The sequence below is a fragment of the Micromys minutus genome (assembly GCF_963924665.1).
Source record: "Micromys minutus genome assembly, chromosome: 29".
NCBI classification, from domain to species: Eukaryota; Metazoa; Chordata; class Mammalia; order Rodentia; family Muridae; genus Micromys; species Micromys minutus.
This window is the reverse complement of record NC_137964.1, coordinates 1,591,285-1,618,716: the sequence shown is the minus strand read 5'-3', so window position 1 is coordinate 1,618,716 and position 27,432 is coordinate 1,591,285. Positions and strand designations below refer to the sequence as shown.

General features: G+C 48.8%; 1 protein-coding gene across 1 annotated transcript in view; it reads right to left on the bottom strand.

The window, feature by feature from the left end:
* SDK1 (sidekick cell adhesion molecule 1) overlaps positions 1 to 27,432 on the bottom strand; it is a gene marked incomplete at both ends in the record, with an annotated part of 923,105 nt that overhangs the window by 22,231 nt on the left and 873,442 nt on the right. The window contains 6 exons of the mRNA XM_080940510.1: positions 163 to 300; positions 2,965 to 3,129; positions 15,127 to 15,252; positions 17,680 to 17,841; positions 23,346 to 23,483; positions 25,819 to 26,005. Coding sequence (XP_080796636.1) covers positions 163 to 300; positions 2,965 to 3,129; positions 15,127 to 15,252; positions 17,680 to 17,841; positions 23,346 to 23,483; positions 25,819 to 26,005 — 916 coding nt within the window. The remainder of the gene's footprint in view (positions 1 to 162; positions 301 to 2,964; positions 3,130 to 15,126; positions 15,253 to 17,679; positions 17,842 to 23,345; positions 23,484 to 25,818; positions 26,006 to 27,432) is intronic.

Here is a 27,432-nt window from a genome sequence, read left to right as displayed (position 1 = left end):
CCCTTTTGGGGGACTGTGGTCAGGGGCTCTACCACCGAGGTACTTATTCCCCTGATATTTATACACCGTTGAGGAGATCCTGGCAGATTCAGCAGAGTAACCAAAAGTCAGCCCTCATGTACCAAATGCCAGTCACCCTGGGGAGAGAGACAGATGTCACACCTGTGCCGCAGTTCTTGTACTTCTTGCTTTGCCCATGCAGGACCAGCACAAAGACCACCAGGAGGACGAGAAGGAGGCTGGAGAGCGCCATCACCAGCAGGAACCACCACTCCTCATAGAATGGGGCTTCAGCTTGTGCTGTGGATGAAACCGTATAGCATGAGGCTCAATAGTAGCTCCACACAGCACCTCCCCAGTGCCTGGCAGCAGGGGAGAGGAAGACTTTTCTGGGACTTCCATGAGCTCCATAACAGGTTTGGGAATCCATCCTTAGGAATTTTCCTGCCTTCTCTATAAAGTCAAGCTTTGGGATCTGTGATGGTTAACTTTCACGTTGGTGGGAATCTAGAATCCCCTAGAAGACAAGCCTCTGGATGATGTAAGGAGTAATGATATTGGTCAGGTAATCTGAAGTGGGCAGAAGACCCATTTTAACTGTGGGTGGCACCATTCCCTTGCTAGGGTCCTAGATTACACATAGTGGCTTGAATAACAATGACCCCCATAGGCCCACAGAGAGTGGCACTATTAGGAAGTGTGGCCTTGTGGGTGAAGTGTGTCATTAGGGGCAGCCTTTGAGGTCTTAGATGCTGAAGCAAGGCCCACTGTCTCACTGTCTCTTCCTGCTGCTTGGGAACCAGATTTAGAACACTCGACTACCTCTCCAGCACTCTGCCTGCACGCTGCCACGCTTCCTGCCATGATGATAATGGACTCCACCCAGTGAGCCGGCCCCAGTGAAATGTTTTCCTTGGTAAGAGTTGCCTTGGTCATGGTGTCTCTTCACAGCAAAGAAACCCTAACTCGGATACTATGTGAATGAAGAAGGCAGCTGAGTGTATATTCAGTACTTCCTGCTTCCTGGTTGTCAGTGTGATCTGACCAGCTGCCTCAGGCTCCCACCTCCTTAACTTCCTTGAAGTGGCAGCCATAGCAAACAGTTTGCCCTTAAGTTGCTCTTGTCAGGGTATTGCGTCGCAGCAGCAGGAAGAGAAGCTAAGATTGGATGGATGTACAGGAAGCAGACCATCCTCTTCCACCCCCGCCCCCACCCTTGAGAACAACCTCCATGCCTCTTCTGATCTTACCTGCTTGGAAACACCGACTTAATGAGTGACCCTCCTTCCCCCTGCCTGGCTCAGCCTTCTCTCGAGGGAGACTGTCTGCTTTGCTTTGTTACACTTAATGCTCTCACCATGGCAACTTGGTCTCCAGCATCATGATCTTTCTCTACCATCCTAACTCCTCACATCTGCCCAGATGGAAATACCATATGCCACCCCCACCAATGGTTCCCACTGGTGACCAACAAGGTAATGACTGACCCTTCAGGCTCTCTGGATTTGACACGCATTGCTGTCCTCAGATGCCCTCTGAACATATTTAGCTACCTGTTGGCCACCTCTACTGGTCCAGGAGCCTCTGAAGTCTGGGGCTGTGTGTTATTTATTTTATGTCCCCAGCAATACTGAGCTAGACTACAGGATTCATGTTCAAACCTGCTTTTGAGGCAACCCCTCCAAAATGTTGTGTGTAAAGCTGCTTTGGCAAAGGGTGTCTTCCTGTTTATTCTTTTTGTTCACTAAGAGGAAAATGGGAAAATGTCTTCTCTGCAGGTGCTGGACAGCCCTAGGCCCCACTCCTGCCTGGCAGGGGTATCCCTGTGGGGGAGCTGGTTAAATGGCACCGAGGGCCCTGAATAATGAGCCTCTTGCGGGCAGAGCCGGGGGTCTGCCTCCAGCTGCCCAAACCTGCAGAGAACACATCCACCTTTGCGTTAAGTGTCTCACTATTGGATGATGAATAAGTGCATGCTGGGAATAAAGGGGAAATTGGCTTTGGATAATGGTGCACCACAGGGTTTCTCGGGCAATGACAGTGTTTTGAATCTGAAGGATGTAAGTGGGGTGTCTGGCTGTGCATCTGATAGTCCCATATAGCAAGTCCCGTAACTCTCAAGATGGCTGCCCATGAGTGGCCTGTTCTGCCGCTTGGCAGGGAAGAGGGGCCTCAGTTGTCCTGTGGGAAGTTCACATCTCAGGGTTTGTGTCCTGATGCAAGGCCAGTGGGCGGTAGTGGCTAGCATTTCTGGAAGATGTCATGAATTGACTACAGTCCAGATGTCAGACACTGCTGGCCTGGGTGCTGCGGGATCTCAGAAGTGTTTGTGGATGATGTCCCACGAGAGAGATGAGCTACATCCCAATGTGGTTTGCTGTGTACAGTTCCAGGCCACATGGGCATGAAGCTGCTTTGTAGCAGTTTCTCTTTTCTTGTGTGTGTGTGTGTGTGTGTGTGTGTGTGTGTGGTGTGGTGGTGCATGTATATGGTGTGTAGTGTGTGTGTGCATGTGTGTGCAAGTGTCTGTGAGTGTGTATGTGCGTGTGTGCATGTGTGTAGGCCAGAGGTCAACCTCAGGTGTCTTCCTCAGAAATGTACCCACCTCCTTTTAGACAGGGTCCCGCACTGCCCTGCAGAGCTCCAATCAGAGCGTCTCCCCTCTCTGCCTCTGCAGAGCTGGGAAGAGACAGTAAGTGCCACCATGCCTGTTTTTCATCTGACTCCTGACCCAGGCCGATACTGAAATCTCACCTTTCAGTATGGGGTCCTTGCCAGTGGCTCAGTGTCTGGGGTTCAGCTTGAAGGCAATCCCAGGGAGGAGTTTCACAGTTTCCTGTGTTCCCTACTGCCATCTGTGGCACCTCCTCCACCCAGCTGCGGGGCCTGCAGCCTCTCAGCACCTGCTCTCTCCTCTCACGGATGGAGAGAGGACAGCACCCCTAAACTTCCCGAAGGGCTTACCTGACACTGCGATGGAAGGGCGGCTGGGTTCCCCAAAGCCTGCCTTGTTCACGGCCACCACCCGGAACTCGTAGGTTACCCCTTGCCGCAACTTGTCCAGGCCCACGGTGTATGACGTAGCACTCCTGGGAATGTCCTTTGCAAACATGTCCCATAAGCCTTCATCTGCAAGAGGAATCAGACGGGGCAGAGGTCAGGACAACTCTTCTAGAGATGAGCCGCTGTAGGATATTTAGTCATTCTGTGAACCCCAAGATTGTGGTTTGGTTTTGCTTTTTACTGAAAATACCTACTTTTAGTTGTGGTGTGGCTCAGCCTTACTGTACACCTTTAATCTCTCTGGCTGGAATGCAGACACACCCCTTTTTCACACTTTTAATCCCAAACCATGAAGCACCCATGTTTGAAAGTGACAAATCAGAGAAAGATTTGATAGAATAGGATACGCCCAACTCTCATGAGAAGAGAGAGGAAAGAGAAGCTACTTAAGAGAGAAAAAAGAAAAAAAGAAGAGAAAGAGGCGGTCTTACTCGGACATTTTCACAGAGACAGGTTGCAGAGAGAACAAGCCAGACACAGGTGAAGACAGAATGAGCCAGATACTGAGAAGGAGCCAGAAGATTAGAACATGTGGCCGGAGTTAGTTTTAGGTCAAGCAGAACAATTCAGCTAGAGGTCAAGAAAGAAGCCAGACAATCAGTCAGTTTGGAGAGGAGTTTGAGCTGGAACCAGCCAGCCAGAGTTCAGAAAGAACCAGGAAGGCGTGAGCTTACTCATCGGCAAATCTCAGAGGCTGCAAACATTCGAGGCCTGGATAAGAGTGTATGGAGGCTTGAAGCTTCCAGGAGTAGGCCTAGGTTAGTGGACAGAGGCAGTGGCCCCCGAAATGACAATTACATCAGGTGAATACAAGTTATTACATGAGCCCCAGGCATCTGGCTGCCTGGCTGGCCAGCTCACAGCTGCCTGTGACAGGACATCTGAGGGCAGCTTCAGAGACTAGAGAGGGCCTGGGTGGAGAAGAGGTGTGTCTCTGTCCTCAGCAAGTGCCCCAGAGTAGCTAGCAGGGCATGATGACCTCCTTGTTATTACATTGATTTATTTTGTGTGGGGGTATGGACATGCCACAGTGTGGACATCACAGGACAACCTGCAGGACTCAATTCTCCTTCCACTGTGTCAGTGATGACACCAAAATCAGGTCATTAGGCCTGACTGAGCCACCTCACTATTTCAGAGAAACATTTTCTTCTACCCCTTCTTATCCTATTGGACCTAGGTCCTCCTGGCTCCTTCTGCATTCCATACACACCCAATTGCTGACCCTTTTGATCCACTCTTGGCCTGCAAACAGCGGGGGCTATCGGGCCTCCAGCAAGATTACACTCATCGCAGGTTCCAACGCCGTTCTGACTGGAAACCACTTAGCCAGTGGCTGAAGAGGATGGCTTAGGCATAGCTTCCTTAGCCTCTGCCATCACAGTGGTGGTACGTGTTGCTCTCCATGCACTGTGGGAAGAGTGGACATGTGGGATCCTGGAGTAGCTGTAAGCCATCTGCCTTGGGGTTCATCTCTTCATCTCAGAGCAAAGTGTTGGGTTATGTGAAAAATACAGGTCAGGGACAGTATCGCTAGAACTTCATGCTGTCTGCTGGAGGCTAGACTCTGGTTCTGCCTGGAAGGCCACTTCCCAAACGACAATACCTTATCAATGTCAAGTGTCTTCAGCTCCCGCTGTGTCGAGCCTGCCCGACATGCAGAGTTTTGCTCCCACCCTACAACTGCTAGGGATGGAACCCAGTGGTGCTCCCCGGCTGAGCCACCCTCCCGGTCCTTCCTGGAAGGTAGGCAGGTGCCCTACTGCTGAACTCCTAGTTTTAGCCAGTGGTAATAAATGCAGTGAGCATTTATTTGTTTTAAGATTTTGTATTCTGGACAGTTGCTTGCAAATCCGCATTCTCAGCAATGCTACGCACAAGCCAAAAGGTAGACAAAGGGTTAAACACATCGTGTGTGTGTGTGTGTGTGTGTGTGTGTGTGTGTGTGTGTGTGTGTGCACAACAGAAGGTTACTACACTTTGAAAATGGGGGGGGGGGGTCCTGACACTATGCATGGACACTGAGGACCTGATGTCCCTGCAGCCATTCTGTGACAAAGGGCACACAGTGCTCAGTTATGTTCGGATGAGTCTCCAGGATTGCTCAAGTGCTGGAGACGGAATGTAGAATGGGGGTTTCCAGGGACCAGAACTCAATGGTAACAGCCTGGGTGTCCAAGATGGAAGGTGGCGAGGGGTACACAGCACCATGAAGTTACTCGGGGCTACGTGTGAATAAGGTTAATGTGTGGCTAGGCACAGCTCAGGGACAACATGCTTGCTGAAGCAGTACGGGCGGGGGTCCCATCCCCAGCGTGCACTAAGAAGCTGGACGTGGAGGCACACACGTCTCAGAGCTGGGGAGGGAGGTGGTCCTTACTGCTCGATGGCCAGTCAGCCTGGCATGATGGGTGAGGTCCAGACTAGAGAGAGACCCTGTGGAGAGTGACTGAGGAATGACACTCAAGATTGACCTCTGGCCTCCATAGGGACAGACAGACAGACAGAGGCACAGACACACACGCATGCATGCACACACGCTCATGTTAGAGGGGTAACTTTTATGCTTGGTTTTTCATAGTAGGTAAATGCTAAGTTTATGTAAATTCTGATATTTAGGAAAACAAGAATAAGATCCAGGGCAGGAAATATTATGTGGAAAAAAAAGGGGCGAACGGGTTTGATTCCAAAGCACCAACGAACAGAGGGAAGAAATTACCGATCACAACCAAAAACTGGCTGTGAGTGCGCATGCCTGTCGTCCCAGCACTTGGGGGGTGTGAGCAGGAGAATCAGAAGTTCAAGTCACCCTTGGCTTTACCCCAAGTTCTAGGGCAGCCTGGGCTACACAAGGCCACGTCTCAACAATAACAACAACAACAAACCAAAAACCCAAATGCTCCATGGTTGAACAAATACAACCTTAGTGGTCTTGTCATTGGCTGTGTGACCTTAGGCAGAGCAATCAACTTCTCTGTGCCTTGTCTGTCATATGGTGGTGACGAGGGTACACACAGTGTAGGCCTATCTTGAAGATTCATTGTTTTTATTTCCAAAGTGCTTAGCACACTGCTTCACACGCAGTCAGCACAACACGAGGGATTGCAAATAAAATATAAATTATTCCCTGAGGAGGCTGTTGCTTAAGCGGGGGGCATGAGAGTCTAACGTGTCCCTGTGATGCCACAATCCTTCCCAAGTTCAATTTCCTCCTACAGGCAGAAGTACATGGGACTTGAAAAGACAGGTGATCTGGGGAGGAAAAGCCGGATGAATATACATGTGCACACACTTGCTGTTTTTATGGCCCCAGGGTGATGGAGAGAGAAGCCTCTCCACACCGCCTTCACAGAAGATGCACTCAGATGGCTCAGCCCAATGGTAAACAGGAGGAGACTGCCCGTGTGCCAGTCTGTGTTTGCTCAGGGTTTAGACTTGGCCCTGGCGAAGCCCTGATAGTCACAGTTTGTAAGCGAGGTGAAGCAGACTGCTTTAAAGCGGAGAGCAGAGCCTTGCGATTTACTCCTACATATTAGCATCGCTGCTTGCTGTTCATCAAGAGACCTGTCAGGAGTGCCAATGTCACAACTGCAAACCGTAGCACAGGTGGTCCCTCCTCCTACCTAAAATAACAAGGCTTACACGCACAGAATGGACGACAGTGTGGCATGTGTGCACGTGTGTGTGTGTGTGTGTAATTTTAAAGATTTATATATATGCATGAGTGTTTATGTGAGTTTATGTCCGATGTTGCAGTGCCTTTGGCACCCAGAAGAGGGTGCTGGATCCCCTGGAACTGGCGTTATTGCCAGTTGCAAGCCTAAAATAGATGACGGGACCCAAACTCCCAGTAAGGGTAGCAAACGATCCTAACCACTGAGCCATCTCTCCAGCTCTGGTTTATATTTCTTAGGTAAATTTTGCTTAATAACAGTCCAGAGTGACATTTAATGCATGTGGTCTACACAGCCCTAGAACCCCTCTGATGCCCCCTGGTTCACCTACAAATATTCAGGGCCCACTTTAGTAGGATACTCTTCTGCCCTTCAGCGAGTCAGGAGAGTCTCTGTCTCATGGGCTGGGTACAGTCAGTCCATGGACAGGAGGGAGAGAGAAAGCAAAAACATACCCCCTCCCAGCTCCAACCCACATTTCAGCTGCTCTGTCCATGACTTGTAGAAGGTATGCTCAGTTTACTTCATTGTTTATATCCCAAGGCTCTTGAATTTTTAAAGAATTCAATAAACATTGATTCTTATCATCTATCTGTCTATCCATCTAACCATCAACCCACCCATCCATATTCATATATCCCACCAACCCACCCATTCATCCTCTTAACACCCACCCACCCACATCTACTTATTGCCCACTCATCCACCCATCCACCTCTCCACACCCAGTCACTCATCTATCCACTTACTCACTGACTCACCAACCCATCTACCAATCCTTCCACTCACCCATCTATGTACTCACCTATCATCCATCAACCCACCTACTGTCCCACCTGTTCATTCATCCATCCATCCATTCATCCATCCATCCATCCATCCATCCATCCATTCATCCCTCACCCATCCATCCATCCATCCATCCATTCATCCCTCACCCATCCATCCATCACCCATCCATCTACCAGTTTATCTACCCATCCATCCATTTACCCATCCCTCACACATCCACCCCTCACCCATCCATCCATTCATCACCCATTGATTATCATCCTTCCACTCACTCAACTAGTATCCACCCATTCACTCATACACACACCTATTTACCAGGTCTGAAAACCTTTGTGGTGAGTTCTCTCTGTGTCCTCTACATTCATGGTCCCTTAATGCTCTGCTGCTGTTGGGGACAAATGCTATTTCCTCTGTTTCTGTCACCATCCAAGGACTATATTTGACTTAGAGAGCTCTGTCATAGCTCCAGGAACTCTGTGCATGTTTTATACAAACATTTTAAAATATTGATATAGGATCTCAACACTGAGCGATTTATTCAGCCATCTACTTACACTCAAAAATGGGGGGGGGAGTGTGGCGCCAAGATAATTTCCTTCTGAATTAACCGAAGAGAATGTTTGCATTTTTTATTTTACTTAATTCTGCCTTTAAAAAATTAGCATATCATACTTGGATTATAATTCACTGCACTATTTATCCATACCAATATTTACACGGCGATCACCAGTGGGTTAAAAAACCCTTGGCAGCTGTGAGAGCGGCCGCTGTTTCCCAACTGTGTGTTGTTTTCCCGTTTTTATTATGCTGCTAAATATCTTAATAAATCCACGATGGAGAAAACACCTCCACAAATCTGCGAGAAAAATAACATCACAGAACTATTAACAATAATGAGGTTTGTGCTGATCCTCCTTCCACCAGGACGATCCCCGGTGCCTGGACTTCCATCTCAGTCAGGACAGGAGAGGACAGCATGGCTGTATTTATTACAAGAGAACCCTGGACATGAGGTACAGGTGACCCATCTGTCACCACGATGTGCCATGGCTAGAAGGGAAGAGCCATCACACTTCACGTCTCTCACACAAGGCCAGGTCTCTATTGGCTGATCCTGAGGTGTAGATCTAAGAGGATAAATTCCTAGGTGACAGGTCTCCTGGGTGACTGCTTCCCAGGGTGATAGGTCATGTGGGTGACAGGCCTATTGTGTAGCTGTTCCCCTGAGTGACTGACTTGTCTCCTGGGTGACTGCTCAGTAAGTCCCCCAAGAGACTGGCCACTAGGTGATGATTCTCCTGGGTGACAGATCCCCTAGGTGATTGATCTCTTAGATGATCCCTAGACAGTTAACACGTGTCAGATTGACCTCCTGCCTGGTCCCCTGATAACATCACAAGATAATACCATGGGTGACTTTTGATTTCTGGTGACTGATTCTCAGAATAAATTGGCCCTTGAGTGACTGACTGATCCCCTAGGTGATTGATCTCTGCATGACTGGTCCTCAAATGACTGATCTCTGGATGAGTCCTCAAGTGACTGACCCCTGGATACTCTTCTCTGATCAACTCCCCCATAACCTATCACCAGTAACCGATTCCTGGATTATCAATCTTGTTTCTTAGCACAGTCAGAGAAAGTCTGGAAAGCAGGGAAGCACCAGGACAGAAACTGCCCATGTTCCTAAGGAAGCGTCACTGTCACTGTCACCGCAGACCTAACATCTCACAAAGATGAGTGGAACTTCGGAGTTCAGCTCTGCATGGGTGTGCCTTACAGAACTCAGACTGTGATTTTTCTGTCTCCACTGCACTGCTCACCCTTAGAGAGGAATGGAGGTCTTAAAAACAGAAGGCTCCTCCAGGACAAACACAGCTGCTGTCAAAAGCTATGCTTGTCTCTAGAGAATGGAGTGAATCAGCTCTTAGCTCTCCATGCCTACATCTCTGCAGCTCCAGTGTAGGAGATGCATTTGTTCATATGCTATCCCGTCTTTTCTGAGTCAAGGCAGAGCCCAATGCAGCATGACCAAGGGGCCTTTGCTGGATGTATCCCTCCAATGCCCAGGCATACGCGCTGTAGGTATCAGGGCAGATGGCATGCCAATACAAAAGTTTGATTTCACGGCCAATTAAACAGAGTCTCCATGCTGAATGAAACTGTCACTCACCACTAAGTCACGCAGCCAACAGCCTGACCAACAGCCTGCAGTGCTGAGCAAGTGGATGCCTGGCCGTTGCCTATTTCTTAAGCACTGCCTTTTCTCTCTGTATGAATGGTCAAGCTCGGAGGTGAGGCTTAAACAGGCTACATACAGCTGCTAATAAAAACGCTTTTTGTCTGGTCCTTGCCCAAGGTAGCAGACAGCACTCGGAGTATGTGTGTGTGTGTGTCTCAAAGTAGCAATGTCCAGTGAAGGAGACTAATCCAGAAAAGGACACCCAGGCATTTGGGGTGGGGGTGAGGAGGAGAGAGAGAATGCATGTGTTGACATGATTCAGAGCGCCAGCTGAGGTCCACTTCCTATACCATCTCCACCATTCAAAGAATATAAACTTTTATCTGTCTGTCTGCCTGTCTGCCTGTTCATCCGTCTGTCCGTCCATCTATCTATCCATCTACTGTGTGTGCACATGCATGTGTGCATGTGCAGATGTCATTTCTCAGGTACTGTCCCCTTGTCTTTGGAGGCAGGGCCTCTCAGTGGTTTGCTGACTTATCTTATATTATTTTATTGAGCACAGGTTCTAGGAATCCAACTCCAGGCCTCGTGTTTGCAATGACAAGCACTGTGTCAACTGAGCCATCTCTCCAGCTTGGTACTAGTTTGTTTTTGAAACTGGGTCGGCCTATTGAGGTAGTCTGGGCTGGCCGAGGATTCACATCTTCCTGCCTCATTCTCTGGACTGTTGGGAACACAGGTCTGCCACCAGGCCCAGCTGGAAAATACTGATTTCCTTCGTTGTTCAGTTAAAACTCACCCCACCAAGAACTGAAAGTCACAATGAATGGGAAAGGACTTGGGGTGCACGCAGGAGAGCTGAGGGTAGACAGGCCCCGCCCCTTTCATGCAGGCTAAGGCATCATCTGTGAGAACAGCAATACATGTCTGCCTGCCTTGGGTGCGTCCTAAATATATATTTCATGGCCGCTTTGGAGAGGAAAGAATATTTATAGTGCCTTTAGTGCCATTCCAGTGTATTGTGTAAATATGTAAATTAGGCTCTGAGAGCTACACAGCAAAATGCCTTGGAATAATTTTCGTGAATAAATCATTTGAGTCTGCCCACCACATAGCTGCTTTCCAGATGCCTTTTGCAACACAATTCCAGGGGAGACTCACTCAAAATTTAGGGAAATGAACCAGCTGGTCAGCCATCCTGGTGGAGCTTGATGGTTTTGTCCTCCAGCTATACTCGGGGGTCACCCTCTCTGGGATAAGAGGCTCTATGATTTAGCCTGATGCTACTGCCATTAACTGCTGTAGGGTGGAGTAGCCATGGGCTCCTCAGCAAAGTCTTCAGGAGTAAAGACAGGGATAGGGACAGAAGGGGACACAGCATTAATAGGGGTAGGCAGGGAAGTGGCCGGGCAGGGACACATCAGGCTGAACAGACCATCTGGGCCATGGGACACCTAAGTGTATCTGTCCCCCTGGATGCCAGGCGGGCAGGGCTCTGCATAAACCAGTGCTCTGCCCGGAGAAGGCCTTGCCAGGGAGCTTCAGTGGAGAAAATGAGGAGATACAGTGTTTAATGGCTTGTGTAATGAGGCCTGAAATAGATGACAGCTGAGATCCAGAGGCCCCTGGGTCCCAGCAAGGTGTTTAAATATTGACGATCTATAAAAGCTTGCACGCCTCTGTGAGCTGGGGCCGGTGTTGCACAGGGCGTGAGGCATCTTGCTGTGTTAGCTTCTCAGTGAAAGGCCCTGGTCCAGCAGTCCACCACAGTCAGGAAGTGGCATCCACATGGGGACATGGATGGCAGTTGTCTTCAGTATTGGTGGCAGGATGGTCCACTCTGAACACAGAGTCACTGCAGAGAGCCGGTTGGCTGTTTGTGGGGGCATTTTGAGGAACAAATGACCACAAAGTCCATGGACCTTTACTGATTTCATGACTCCTGTTTCTAGAGCTGGTCAGTGCCTTGGTCCTTAGATATCATCTAACCCAGCAAGGTGAAGCCAAAGGTGTTTCTCTTTCCTCCTTCCTACCTTCCTTCCTTCCTTCCTTTCTTCCTTCCTTCCTTTTGTCCTTCCTTCCTTCCATTCTTCCTTCCTTTTATCTTTCCTTCCTTCTGTTCTTCCTTCTTTCTATCCATCCATCCATCCTTCCTTCCTTCCTTCCTTTTGTCTTTCCTTCCTTCAGTTCTTCCTTCCTTTCATCCTTCCTTCCTTCTGTTCTTTCTTCCTTCTATCCATCCTTCCTTCCTTCCATCCATCTATCCTTCCTTCCTTCCTTCCTTCCGTCTTTCCTTCCTTCCTTCCCTCTGTCCTTCCTTCCTTCCTTCCTTCCCTCCTTCCTTCCCTACCTCTGTCCTTCCTTCCTTCCTTTCTTCCCTCTGTCCTTCCTTCCTTCCTTTCTTCCTTCCTTCCCTCTGTCCTTCCTTCCTTCCTTCCTTCCTTCCTTTCTTCCTTCCTTCCTTCCGCCCATCCATCCTTCCTTCCTTTTTTCCTATTTCCCTTCTTTCCTCCCTCCTTCCTCTCTGTCCCTTCCTCTCTTCCTCTGTGTATTTTCATTCTCTGACAATTTAACATCTTACAGCATTTTTTCCACTGCCATCCAGGAAGAAGTTTTAAAGGATGTGCTTGTTTTGAGTATGTTTGTGTGTGGGCATAGGCATGTCCATGCAAGCACGCACACATAGCACCATGGGCATGTACATGTTGTGAAACATGTATGCAGGTCATAAGATAACTTTGGTCCTCAGCTCCCTCTTTATCTGAACAAGCTCCTGCTTGCTGCCATTACATCAGTGGTAGCCAGCTCATAAGCTTTTGGGGCTCTCCCATCTCTACCTCCCAGCTCACTGCGGGAGCACCAGGTTACAGATGTCCTGCTAGGTCCACAGTTTAGGTAGGCTCTAAGGCTGTGTAATCCTGCAACCCTTTAATACAGCTCCTCATATTGTGGTGAGCCCCAGTGATAAAATCATTTCATTGCTACTTCATGACTGTAATTTTGCCACGTTTATGAATTGCAATGCAAATACTTGTGCGTTCTGGTGGCCTTAAGTGATCCCTGTGAAAGGGTCATTGACCCCCTGGAAGGGTGGTGACCTCTGCACTAAGGATTTCGACTCTGATTCTCAGACTTGTGCATCAAGAGCTCAATTAGGTACCCATTAGGCAATCTCCCCAGGCCAGCTTTCCACTCTATCTCCCCTTAGATGTTTCCAGAATGCACTTCTAATGTATAACCATCAGGAAGCAACATGGGAGGGGGAAGGGAGGAGAACTACGTCCAAAGGATGTGATGAGGCTCTTCCCCCATGGTCTCACAGCATTCCTAAATACCAGACCAAAATGGCTCCTAACACAAAATCCCATCTGGCACTGGGAAAAAAGCCCCTTCCGGAAGCGTGCCTGGTGCTTCGTCTGGGTTCATGTTCAGGTGAGTGACCCTAACCCCAAGCTCCCAGTGGTAATGCCCAACTCAAACTGTCAGAAACCCACTTTTCAGTAACATCCACCCTTCATAATTACACAAAATGGAACGTGCACACACATAGGCACGGATGTAGATTATGGAATGTGCACACACATAGGCACGGATGTAGATTATGGAATGTGCACACACAGTAGCCACAGATGTAGATTAGTTCTGCCACTGTGGAGCAGATGGAGGTCCTCAAAAATCTAAAAACAAAACTGCAGATGATCCAGCTGCCTGGGTGCTGAGCATACAGCCAAAGAAAATGAGGTTAGCACATCAAATACAGATACCTTTGCCATCTAAGTCAGCCGAGATGTCTGTTCGTGGATGAGTGGAAGAGGAAGTGAGATAGAAACACTCAATGGAGCATTACTTAGCCACAAAGAAGAACCAAGTTCTGCCGTTTGTAGCAAAATGTACGGAGCTGGAGGAGACCATGCTAAGTAAAGTAACCTAGACACAGAAATACAAGTACTTGCACTCTGTCTCAACTGGGGGCCAACAGAGAAATACAACGTGGAGGCAGAGCACTAGTTACTGGATTGCTGTGGGTGTGGTCAGCGCATGATCCTGGGGCAACATGATTGGCATATAACCTGCCTCCCATAGGCTTGGTTACCATCTGGGGAAACTATTTCAGAGGTGGACCTAGCCTGAGGAAGTAGCCACTGCAGATGGGCCCTTGTCCCAGGCCCCATCCTGTCTCTCTGTCTGCTTCTTGTCTACCATGAAGTAAACAGCTAAAATAGTGAGCAAGATGTAAAAAAGGTCAGAAGGAGGGAATTCTATATGTGTGTATGTGTGTGTGTGCATAGGTGCATGTAGATACGTGTGTGCATGCATGTGCATGTGTATATGTTGCATCTGTGTACATGTGTGTAGGTACATGTGGGTACATGTGTGTTTATGTATGTGAGTGTGTATGTGTCTATATATGCATGTGCAAGGATGCATCTGTGTAGGTTGCATATGGGTATACATGTGTGCACGCATGTATGTGCATGTGTATGTGTGTGTGGGTGCATATGCATGTGAATGTGTGTGTGCATGCATGCATGTGCAAGGGTATATACGCTGGTGTGCAGGCATGTATGTGTGTGTATGTGTATGTGTGTGTAGGTGCATATGCATGTGTGTGTGTGCATGCATGAGTGTATATATGTGTGCATGTGAGCATGTGTGAATGGGCATGTGGTGTATATACTATGTGTGTGTCTGTTTACAGACCTGTGCACACACACACACAGGTCAGAAAAGGATATCAGGTGCTCTGTCACTGTTCACCTTGTTCTCTGGAGACAGCATCTTCTGCTGAGCCTGCAGAGAGGCTGGCCGCTAGCAATCCCCAGCCATCCTCCTGTCGCCACCTCCCACAGCACTGGAGTTACAGGTACACACATGGCCATGCCTTGCTTCTGATGCTACAAATCTGAACTCAGGTCCTCATGCTTGCACAGACAGCTCACTCACAACCCCCTCTCAGTCCAGGGATGGAGCTAAGCCTTCATTTTTAGGAGCCCGAAGGGCACAGCAGTTGATGTGTCGTTTTCTCTATTAGTAAGGACGTTTGTAATTATTCGCCAGCATTAGACCCCCTGAGACGAGTCCCTGAGATACTTCTAGATCTTCCTGATGAGCCGAAATGTCTTCGAGTGTCCTTCGCCTCTCGTCTACCCTTTTCTGAGAGTGACAATTATCATCTTCCGGAGTGTCATGTGGTTAAGGCATCAGAAATTGAATGCCCGAGAGGTTAACAGCACAGCTGTGGTTACTAGGCACTCAGAAAAGGAACAAGAAATGACTCTCCTCTTCCACACATGCCCCCTACCTCATCCCTGCTAGGAAAACGCAGGACCAACTGCCTTCAATGTGACCAAGATACCGCCATGTGGCCAGTGCCTGGTTCTGGTGTCTATCTCACGGCCCCATGGCTCTTACCTGATGGCCTGGCTTCTATCACATAGCCTGTAGTGGGTGTGTTCCCAGCGTTTCCCTCTGTCCACTGAAGCGTCAGCTCAGAGGCAGATTTGGTGACAAGGACACTTCTTGGAGAGCCTGGGGACCCTGTGAGATAAAAAGAGCAAAGAGAGTAGATAATGGCCTTGAGAGGACTGGGGACCCGTCAGTGGTGACAAAAGTGCCGAGTTCATTAACGATTTTTAATTACCTATCATCTACCTATTCATCTATCTACCTATCTATCTATCTATCTATCTAGCTATCTATCTATCTATCATCTATCTACCTACCTACCTATCTATGATGTATGTGTGCATGAATGTGTGCACCCACACATGTGCTGGTACCTGCAGAGGACAGAAGGGGACATCAGAGTTCTTAGATCAGCAGTTCTTAACCTGTAGGTCACAACTCCTTTGGGAGGTCCCATACTAAATATCCTGCATATGAGATGTTTACATTATGATTCATAACAGTAGCAACAGTACAGTTATGAAGTAGCAGCAGACAATGTTATGGTTGGGGTCAGCATTCCATGAGGATCTGTGTTAAAGGGTAGCGGCACTGGAAAGGTTGAGAGCCGCTGCCTTAGATCCAGAGTTACAGCTGGAGACTGAACTTGGGTCCTCTGCAAGAGCAACAAGCACTCTTGACCACTGAGGCATCTCTCCAGCCCAGGACTGTTTTCGAGACAGGGTCTTGATGCACAGCCAAAGTTGGTCCTAACCTTGTGATTGTCCTGTCTCTCAAGTGAAGGGATTACAGGCATGCACCGCCTGCTCCTTCCCTCGTTCCCCCACGGGTTTGCTGAAGTGCACTCTGAGAATGTAGGACCCAGAGGGAGTGATTCAGAAAGGCCAGTCACACCACTGTCACTGTTGTGACAGAGCAATTACAAGCTGCTCAGGAAGATACTGAGCAGTTAGTATTATCTACCTGCAGGATCTCAAAGTCTCTGTCTCCTTTGTACTTACATTTAGCTTTGGCTTTTACAGTCTTGATAAGAAAAAGGTTTCGAATGATGCACACATAGGACATGTTGGTGAATCTAGAACACGGCGCAGGAACACATATGCATACATATACTGACATATAGAAAAAAGTTTAAAATCCCCAGTGAAGTCCAAAATTGACTCATAAAAAATAATCTAATTAAATTTTACAAAGCTAGGCTGGAGAGACGGCTGGGTTAGTGAAGTCCCTGCTACACAATCGTGAGACCCTGGGTGGGGGTCCCCGGCAGCCATGTCAAAGCTCAGTACGACCGTGTGTGTCTTCAATCCTAGCACACAAGAGTCGTGCTGGGCACTGTGGCATTCTGGGAGCTCACTGCTACCCTGTCTTGTCAGTCAGCAAGGGTTCATCAAGAGACCCTGTCTCCAAAAACAGGCGAAAGAGGGATTGGGAAAGCTGCTCAACATGGCCTCTGGCATCTACAGGCACACGCCGTGCTTGTAGACAGCAGTGCACACATACATTACACACATGCATATGTACACACAGAAGTTAAAGAAAAGGAGTTGGGGCTGGGTGTGGACCTGTTATTCCTGCACTGGGAAGGCAGATAAACGAGAGTCCTTTGGACTCGCCCACTAGTCTAGGCAAATTGGCAAGTAATTTGCCAGGATCAGTAAGAGATCTTTTCTCAAGGAAAAGGTGGAGGACAATGGAGAAAGATGTCCAATGTCAACCTTTGGCTTCCACAGGTGTAAACGCATACTCTTGTGCACATGTACACATGTGCGCATATGAGCTCGAGTGCTTGTGTGTGTGTGCACTGCACACACACACACACACACACATGCATATACACCCTCCCCCAAAACAAAACAGGAGGCAACCAGAGGGCAGGCAGAGACTATGTAGGCCAAAAGTTGTCCATTGCTGTTCTTTAAACAGTGGTCTGCCTCCTGGTGAGTGAACTAGACTGAAGGGGCTTCTGAGCTGGACCAGCCCTCCCTGAAGACTCAAGAACACCAGGAGCATCTTTTTTTGTTTTACTTCAAAAACACAATTTACAGATGGACATGGGGATGTATGCCTGTCATCCTAGGACTTGGGAAATTGAGGCAGGAAGATTGTCCTAAGTTTGAGGCCAGTCTGGGCTACACATAAAGATCGTGTATATTAAAAAAGGTTTTATAATTTTCATGTATTTGTTTCTCAAGTATTTTCTATAGCTATATGCTTAACACCAAAACCTTGCTTCTGTGTCTGTAACAAGTCTACTCACAGACACTCATGTCCTCTGTAGTTTGCTTTGAATTTTTTAAACTTTTTTTGAGACAGGGTCTCATATAGCCCAGGTTAGCCCCAAGTTCTGCAGTGAGGATGGCCTTGAACTCCTGAGCCTCCTGCCTCCACCTCCTGAGTGCTGGGATTTCAGGCATGCACTGCTGTGCCTGGCTTATAATGTGTTTTGGAAACTTCTAAGGCATTTTCTGGCTGCTAGACCCAAAAAGTTTGTTTGAGAATGTCCCTGAACCCCCAGCCCACAAAGCAGGTTAGAGCTATGAGGTACAGCACACTCACCCTCTGCTGGCCCTGCAGTGACATTGGCTTGGAGCTCTGGCCCATAGGCGATGGTCCGTGCCTGGACACGGAAGAAATAGGTCACCCCCTTGGTGAGGTCCCGCACCTTCAGCCACCGTTGCCAGTTCCCTTTTACATCCACGGTCACCACCTTGCTCACGCCTGAAATGGCCACAAAAGCACAGGAAAGAGGAGGCTGAGCTTGGAGAAGCAATTGAGTCTGCCCGATCTGTAGCGATAAGAAGGGAGACGGCCCTGGCAGCTCACTAAAGGAGCATCGCTTACAATTAGGAGCACTTAAAATGGCGATCCAGCCAATTCTCATCCTAGATAAGTGTAATGAGAGTTTAAGCTTGATAAGTGACTCTGTCCAAGAAGCCACTGAGCCTGTGACAGTCACAAAGGGGATGGCCCAGGCCTCACTAAGGGCAGTGCCCAGGAAGGGCTCCCAGACTGCATCCTGGAGACCACCCTCTTCCATTCTGCTTCCGGCTGTTAGAGTCCTGCCTTCATTACAAAGGTTGACTGCACACCTCCGGAGTTAGTCAACATGGAAGGCAGGGTGTAGAAGAGGCTGGATTCAGGTCAAAGGTGAGCTTCCCCAGTGACTGGTCTGCAGCCTGACCCAGCTGGCATGTGTGTGACTTGCAAGTCTCAGTCAACTTTTGGGAACATCACGCAGGTAGACAGTATTAAATCCATGCTTCTGGGTATTGGCCTTAGTTCAGAGAATGAGGACCACACAAGACAACATTTCTGTACAGAAAGATACAAATAAACCCATAACATTCCATCAAGAACTGGAGCTCCCTCATTCATGGATATGTTCCAGGTCTCCTGATTTTTTCCTGAGACTGAGGATAATGTGTATGTGAGTGTATATAGGCACATCTACATGATACATACCCATGATTTTCCCACAGAAACAGAGTTAATCTGTCCTTTCACAGTACAAGGATGGCACTCTCTGTGTATTATTTTCAGCAACTATTGAGCCTTTATTAAGTAAAATAAGGTTGAAATAAATATGAACATGTGCAATAGCAGTGACAGTTCATCTGACCACCCAGACAGCCAGAGTGGCTAATGAGATGGTAAGATATACTGCACTGACACCCTGAACACACTTCAGTCTGATTACAGAGATGGCTACTGAATGATTAGCAGGAGGGTAAGATACACTGCATGGATATCCTGAATAAACTTCAGTCTGATTACAGAGATGGCTACTGAGTAACTAGATGGCTACTGAGTGACTAGCAAGAGGGTAAGATATACTACATGGATACCCTGAACAAAGTTCAGTCTGATTACAGAGATGGCTACTGAGTGACTAGCAGGAGGGTAAGATACACTGCACGGACACCCTGAACAAAGTTCAGTCTGTTTACAGAGATGGCTACTGAGTGACTAGCAGGAGGGTAAGATATACTGCATGGATACCCTGAATAAACTTCAGTCTGATTACAGAGATGGCTACTGAGTGACTAGATGGCTACTGAGTGACTAGCAGGAGGGTAAGATACACTGCATGGATACCCTGAATAAACTTCAGCATTGTGCATGAATATGCTAAACAATTGACCTGGTGACTGAGACAGTAACTGAGTGGCTAATAGAAGGGTAGCAGATACAGCATTGATACTCTGGACAAAGAGAGAATTCACATCTTGGTCAAGATGGAGGAGAATGGAGGGAGAATTTGTTGTCCTACTAGGGATTGTGCACACTGTAATGTTTATAGATAGTTTAATTCCCCAATTTAAATATTTTTGAATTGTGGCTTATTTCCAGCAAATGATACTACAGAATCAAAGAATAATGAACAGCACTACACAATTAGTGAGATTTAACAGTTAGTGAAAAGAATAAACACTTAAAATTATATAAACACGCATTTCCAGAGAGGGCAAGTGAGGTTCACTGTTTCCATAGGTTTGAAAACAATGGAATGTTTGTTTTTTAAGTTAGGTAAGCTGTCAGATGCTCTGAGAGCTCACTCATCTCTGCCAGGTATGTCCGAGATGACACAAGAGGTTGTCTTCCAGGTCAGCAGATGTGTGTTCCTGGAGCACTGAGGAGAAGAGCTGGGCATGGGGGAGGATGCTTCCTGCCCAGCAGTGCTGCCCCGGCCTGCTCAGTGTGAAGGAAGTGTAGTGAGGTCTGGCCCCTTTAACACCACATGGGGTTACAGAGGAACTGAAGAGCCATCTTATTGGAAAACGATCCGTTGTTCCAGGCCATCAGAGCATGGATCTGTAGTTCCCAGGTCTCCAAAACGCCTCTTAGCTGGTTCATTATGTTCATATTCTGTCTTTAATACCAGTTTGTGTCTGCCGAATTATTGCCTTCTGAATTATTTCAGGGTGATTTAAACAACTTCTATTTGACTCTTCTCATGGGAGGTGGGGTCTGTAGAAAAGTATGTTCATTTCTGCCCAAAGAGCTGGACCCTACCATCACACATGCTGATAAAGGAAGAGGCTACAGAGATGTCGGGTGACACTCTGTGGCTGTCACTGCTGTCCTCTCGGATATCAAGTTGTTCTGCAGTGGTGCCTTCTGTGTTTAGAGGTGCTTAGTTCTCTCCGGAGCAGACATAAACTCATTTAGGGACTTTGTATATTTGATTCCACAGGGAAGAAAAGCCAGCCTGGCCTTCCTTCCATCTCAAGTGTGTCAGAATTTTATTTATTTGGTCAATTTCAAAACCATGCCCTGTACTATGAAGCCTTAGGGTACAATCTCATCAAATACTACAGTTTAAAACATATTTAAGAAACATAAAAATATCTCTGCCATAAAATCAGATTCCCCCGAAAACATGGCTCAGTGCTCAAATGGCCTAGCGGTCCATGTGGCTCAGTGCTCTGGGGGGCATGGGGTTTGCCGGGCACAGCACTAGTCCTACAGTGGCCCAGCTGTTTAGAACTCCTATGTGTGGCATTTTGAAAGCATAGTGCTCCCAGCAATATGATACTCTAATGACTGGGACTTCGCACGGTAAGGCACCATGCTGGTGCAATATCCCCCACAGGGGGATTGCTTCAATGTGTCAATGTCTCTGGTCTTCCCGGTGGTTAGTTATTCCCAGGGAAGCAGTGCTCCAGTTCTATTTCAGTAGTGTTGTGCTCCCACTGGTGCGAACTCAGTGATGTAGAGTGATTTCCTAGTCATGTTTACTCTTGGTGAGTGTGGTGGGAGTGGTGCTCTGGTGTGATGGTCTTTCTAGTGGGGTAAGGTTACTCTCAGTGGGGTGGTGCTCTTAGTGAAGTTTTTACTCCTAGTAGGGTGATAGTCCTAGTGATGTGGTGCTCCCCATGGGCTAGTGCTCTTGGTGGTTTCATCTTGTACCCAGCTGAATGCTTGCTTTCTCCATTCCTGACAGCAGCAGGAAAAAAATCTGAGATACATCAGAGCACAGGGCAGAGAAGAGCCAAAGACAAGCACTTCCTGTCTGCCGCTCAGAAGTTCGAAGTCCTAGGTCAGCAGGTGAACAATTGGGGAATACTGTTCAGGCAATACTGTTCTGTTTCCTTGGCTGGTGGTTTAAATTTCTTTTTTGAAGTACTGATGGAACCCAGACCTAACATATCTACACAGTTGTTCTACCACTGAGCCACACCCTAATATTTTTTTGAGACAGTTGCCCAGGGTGGCCTTGAACTTGCTTCCACTCCTTCTTCAGCCTTCTCAGTGGCTGGGAGGAAAGGCTTGCTTCCCTAGGCTCAGCTTTCCTGGTTATCCGAGGTTGACAGTCTCCATGAGGAGTCAGAGAGATAAACTGGCAACTCAGTGAGCAGCAAGGGTTCCAACTAGGTTGTTGTTGTTGGAAAACAGAGTCCCTGGAGCAGCTGAGTCTCTAAGATGCACCGGGAGCCTCCTCCTGCACACCTCTGTAACCCATTCCACGGCCTAGTGGCTCAAAAGGACCTTGTTGGTATCTAAAGATGATCACTGAAACATCAAGGCTAGCCTGAGCCACACCTAGGCTAACCTGTACAGTAAGATCAGTAAGATTCTTTTTCAAACCACATAAGTAATAAGTAGCATCTGGCCTGGATCTTGTTCCTTCTAGTCAACCTCTGATGGGCTTGTTTAGTTGATACTGGATCAGGTTTTTGTGGGATGGCTGAGCCACACAGGGTTGCTCAGCTGCCTGTTAACCAAGCCAAGGGAGGTGCTGGGTCACCTTGCAGGCCTGTTCAGGTATGTGTGCATGTCTGCATGTATGTGTGAACGTGTGCCAGAGATAGAGAGGGAGAGAATGGGTAAGTAGGGCTCTAATGTGTCCTTTGTTTAGATGTCTGCTGATCTCTGCGTGCCTCATGACGGCTGAGCTTCCACCAGCCATGTGAATATGGCAGCCATAACCAGAGTAAGCTGCTTAGGGGTGTGGGCTCGGGAGGTTTGCGTGGAGAGATGGTGATCAGCCTTGCAGGGCCATTCATGGGTCTTGTGGCAACTCTGCAGCGCCACCGGCTGGGCTGTGTGCTCTGGCCACTGACATGCTGGGAGGCTGAGCCTGGGATCAACCATGACAGACACACAGGTGGAGGTCCGTGAATGGTCCAAACCCAGGGCTACAGAGTGAGTCTGAGGCTAGCCTGGGGTACAGAGTAAGTTTTGAGTCTATCCTGGGCTACATAGTAAATCCTGACTCAGTACAAAAACAACGGCAAGGATGTGGCATCTGGATAACTTGTCCTTGAACTGTGTGCTGAGGCCCTTGGCTGTCCTTGACCTGCAGAGCCAATAAGGTCACCATCCTGTCCTCCTGTCCTTGTTCCCAGCATGGCACAGGCAGAACCAATGGCAGGAATATTCACGATAAAGAAGACAGACCTTTCACACACGGGGAGGTGATGGCGTGACAGAACGCCTTGTCATTTATGAACGGAGGTGAAAATGGGTGCAACTGATGTGACTCCACTGGCTGTCACTGAGAAGTGACAAGCACACCCCCCCCTGCACAGCCAGTGCTCTGTCTGGGCTCCAATGTGGACGGCGAGGAGCACACGTTCCCCACTTCTCTCCCTGCTGTGAGCTTCAGAATGCTGTGCATGCACTGGGGTGTCGGGTTCAAGCCACGCCCCTCCCTCAGTCTAGAATGCCAGGCTGGAGTAAATGAATGGGGGTCTTGAGGGGCCCACAAGATGCCTCCTCCAAGCCCCCCAGGCAGAACACTAGTGGGAATCACCACCGCTGTCTCTCGTCAGTTACTGTAGGGTCCCTGGATCTGCTTTCTCCAGGCCATGTGCATTCCATCCTGTGACCCACCGATTACTGATCTGCGAGAACATTCTTGAGGGAACGATGACCTACTTTGTAACCTGTGGTATTCAGACCACGGTGTTTGCCAGGCAGCTCCAGAGTGTCTCACTTTTCTCCGGGAACCCATCAGTTCATCTGGTTGTTTGGTCAGCAAGCCCTGGGCCTCTCTCCAGCTCCACAGCACTAGGATTGAACATTGCCGGGCCTAGAGCCTTTACATGGGTCTGGGGGTTCATTTCAGACTCTCATGTTTGTACTTCGAGTACTAGCAGCTGAGGATCTCCCCAACCCCTCGATTCCACCTTCCCAGATTGCCAGCTCGAGTAGAAAGCTCTCACTCCGTGGGTCCTGGAGTAGAGCCTACTACGCACCCCGCCCCCCACCCGTCTTACCTTGCACTGGTGCTAAGGGCTCATACACCACTCGATAGCCCTGTAGGATGCCGTTGGCTGCTGATGGCTCCCCCCAGGATACATTGAGTGTGGTAGAAGTTATTTCTGAGAATTCCAAGAAGCTGGGGGGCCCTGGAGCTGAGAAGACAGGGCACAGGTATGCAGAGTGAAGTTAGTCTTTATGAATTACCCACCCACCATCATGCCTCCCTAAGGGACAGGCAAGAAGAATGGCCCTTCCCAGAAGACCATGGAGGATGATGGAGCTGAACCACACAGGAGCTGTGAAGTGAAAGACCGGAAGATAAACTGTCGGCAGCTCCATACCCAGAAGCCGGGGATGCTGGGTCCTGCTTTTAGGGAAAGAGGAAGTACCATAGTGGGTGGGTCTTCTCTCAATCTCCCTTCCCTTTTCCACACCTCCCCCCCCCATCTTTCCCCACTTTGCCTCTCTTCCCCCCTTTTCTACTTTTTATACCTCACCTTTCCTCCTCCCCTCCCCATTTCATCTGTCCATCCCCCCACCTTTCTTTTTCTAACCCTTCTCTCCCGTGGTGGGGGTGGGGGTGGTGGAGATGGTGGGTAGAACTGAGTAGGTATGAGTAGGTGGGGGTGGGGGTGGGGGTGAGTGAGTGTGACAGTGGGGGTGGGTGGGTGGCAGTGGTGTTGACTGCTACCACGTTGCTTCTTCTACTCAGAATCCCACAGATACACTGGGTTCACAGAGACCAGTTAGGCAGAGACAGGGAGAAACCTGACCAACACATTAAGGCTGTTGGCATGTATAGATTTGGGTGCAGCCACGTGGGGCCTGTTCACTCATCAGTGTTGTCCAGGAGTGTGTGTAGGGGCTACCCTCACAGACATCCCACTAGGCCTCTGGTCTATGGGTATCCCCCAGTCCCAATGGCCCAGCCATTGCTCTCTTCCTTACAAATCTACTCACACCCCTACAGCTCCAATCCCTAACTGCAACACAGGAGAACTGGGCTGCTTGGGTGCTGGACACAGCAGCAAGGAACAGCCATGGCTCTAACAAGATAAAACACCAAGAGCCCTGTTCTGCCTTAGACTACCTGGCCTTTTCCCTTCCCTTCCCTTTCCTGAGTCAGGGTTTCTCTGTGTAGCCCTGGCTGCCCTGAACTCCCCTGTAGACCAGGCTAGCCTCGAACTCAGACCCACCTGCTTCTGCCTCCTGAGTGCTGGGATTAAAGAATATGCCCCCAACACACCCAGCTAAGCTCCTGGCAATTTTCTGGCAATAGCACTGTTCTTTGGGATGAATGGTAGGTGGCCTGCTGCACAGAGACTGCACCCTTTGTGTGGATGGCTCTTAGCTGGGCTGTCCTGTCAGCACGGCTCCTATGGTGGCTTAGGTGGGAAAAGTCCACCACAGGCTCCAGTGTTTGGACTCTCAATCCCAGCAGATGGCGCTGACTGGGAAGGCTATAGACCCTTTAGGAGGTGGAGGGAGCGACTCATGGCAGTCAAGCCTTGAGGCTTCCTAGCTTGGCCCTACTTTCTGTTCACTCTGATGCAAAGTGACCATGGCCTCAACCTCATGCTCCTGCTGAGAACGTGCTTCTGCTGCCATGTGTCCCCCTGACAACAGATAGAGGGTTTCCCTTAGAACCATGAGCCCACATATCCCCTCCCTGTAATCCTGACGCTACTTTTGAAGAAGTAAATAAAATCTGTAGGGGAGGCAGGTGGCTGAGTGGCAGCTGCTATTTCAGGCATGGTCTAGGGATCTTGACTGGGCCAAGGGCAGGGAGATCCTGGGTCTGGCTGGGGTTGGGTGCCTGGGTCTAGATTTGGGGCCTGGGCCCTAGCCTCTGTGCACAAGGAACTGAGCTCCTAGCTATCTGCTGGGATTGAGAGTCCAAACACTGGAGCCTGTGGTGGACTTTTCCCACCTAAGCCACCATAGGAGCTGTGCTGACAGGACAGCCCAGCTAAGAGCCATCCACACACATGGGGCATCTCTAAGAGAGAGCATCAAAGGGAACTCTGTGTGGGGAAAAAGACCTAGCTGCAGGTACAGGTCTTCCTCCTTCCAGCGAGTTTGAAAGCTTACAAGAAAATTCTCTGCTTCGACCTAGCCAAGACAAACTTACCACCCAGACCCCAGGGACCAGTAAGTACTGCTCTAGATTTTAAGTTCTCTCTCTCCCTCTCTTGCCTTCCTTCTTCCTTTTATTTTCTTTCTTTCTTTCTTTCTTTCTTTTTTTTTTTTTTTTTTTTTTTTTTTTTTTTTTTGAGACAGGGTCTCATGTAACTCAGGCTGGCTTGGTCCTTAATATGTTGCTAAGGATGACTTTGAACTCGTATTCTCCCATCTCCCAGGTGCTTAGATAGTGCACAGTGCCTACCTAGACTCTGAGGTGCTGGGATGGAACCCAGGGCTGAGAGTAAGCACACTACTGAATGAGCTACACAATGCACGTGATGCTCTGATAGAACAGGCACCTACCTGCCTGATGTGTGCGTCCTTGGCATGGGTCACTTCTGGGCCCGTCACCAGCAGCATTGAAAGCTGAGATGCTGACCAGGTACTTTGTGTGGCTGGTGAGGTCCTTGATCTTCACCACAGGCTCAGGGAGAAAGAGAACCTTCATTTTCTCTGTCTCATTGCGACTGTCTGCCTCCCAGTAGTAAACCTATTGGGCAGAGCACAGGTAGGTTGTACTACACCAAACTTAGTGTGGAGATGGTGGTTCTTGGGGATCAGGCTTATATGGTAAATGATGCCCCTGAGTTCTGACCATCAGGCAACAGTCAGGGATTCTGCCCTGTGATCTACACTTTGAGTGCTATCTGTCTATGAATAGGCCAAAGTCCAAAGTTCGCTCCACATCCCCACATTTGTTCAAAGCCAACAGAGGTGTTCCATCAATGTAGCAATGTAGGAAAAACACCAAAAACAACAGGAAGGAGACAGGGGACAATGGCTCAGTCAATATTTGCTGCACAAGCATGAGGACAAGAGTTCAATTCCCCAGCACCCAATGTTTAAAGAAAATGGAAAGAAAGCCATGTCTGGCAATGCATGCTTCAAGCCCCAGCCCTGGGAGGTGGGGAGAGGCAGATTCCTGGGACTCAGCTCAATTTACAGGCCAGCAAGACAATTTGTCTCAACATACAAGGAAGGGGACTAAAAAGATGGCTCAGCAATTAACAGACCCCTCGAGAAGATCTGAGCTCAGATCCCAGCACCCTTTAAGAGCTGGGTTGTGTCCTGGCTCTAAAACATACACATATAGGATGTACACACACACACACACACACACACACACACACACACACACACACCAGGGAAGAGTCCTATGATGAGGATGGTGTGAAAAGCGCCTTGCAGTTTTGCTATGCTTACAGGTGGATCTGAAGCCCAGGCACAAAGGTTTGAGGGCCTGGCAGAGCCAGTTCCCTGAACAGCTGTCTGGGCAACCACTGTCCGCAGCCTGTGCCAGCGTGGCTGCCCAAAGACAACACTGGCTGGAAGGTACCCCTCGGCTCTGTGTACATTAGCCTGTGCCAGACCCCACAAGCAGTGTGCCCTCTGTAAGAGCCGGGCAGACTGTGCAGGAGGCAGGCGGGGCGTTCAGCCTCTGGTCTTCCCTGAAGCCTGTCCACGAATGAGCATGCAGATTTCTCCTCGCAAGCCTCAGCTGCATGCCTGATGGCAGAGCTCACAGCGGGAAAGCCTCTGCTCAGACAGGCCATGCTAACCTGTGATCGATATCCAAGTTCAATGTCTTTATCATTAGGGAAATGAGAAAACATATTTTTGGATGTGCATAAATAGTGCCTTGCCTTAGAGCTCGAGGGGCTCTCTGTGACCTCATTCATCTTCGGAAGAGCCCTGCCGGCAGGGAGCATTCATTTTCATAACACACCTACCAAAATCATTTTGAAATGGACATTTAATTGGGCCAGAATTCGTCAGGGCGGCATGGCCTGAGATTGGGATAACTGATCAGGTCGGACTCATAGAGGCCAGACAAGGAAATTACTTCTGGAAGAATGGAGACTCCAGAAAGGATGTCTCCAGGGAGGGAGGTAAGGCGATGCTGGGAGTTCCTCAGTG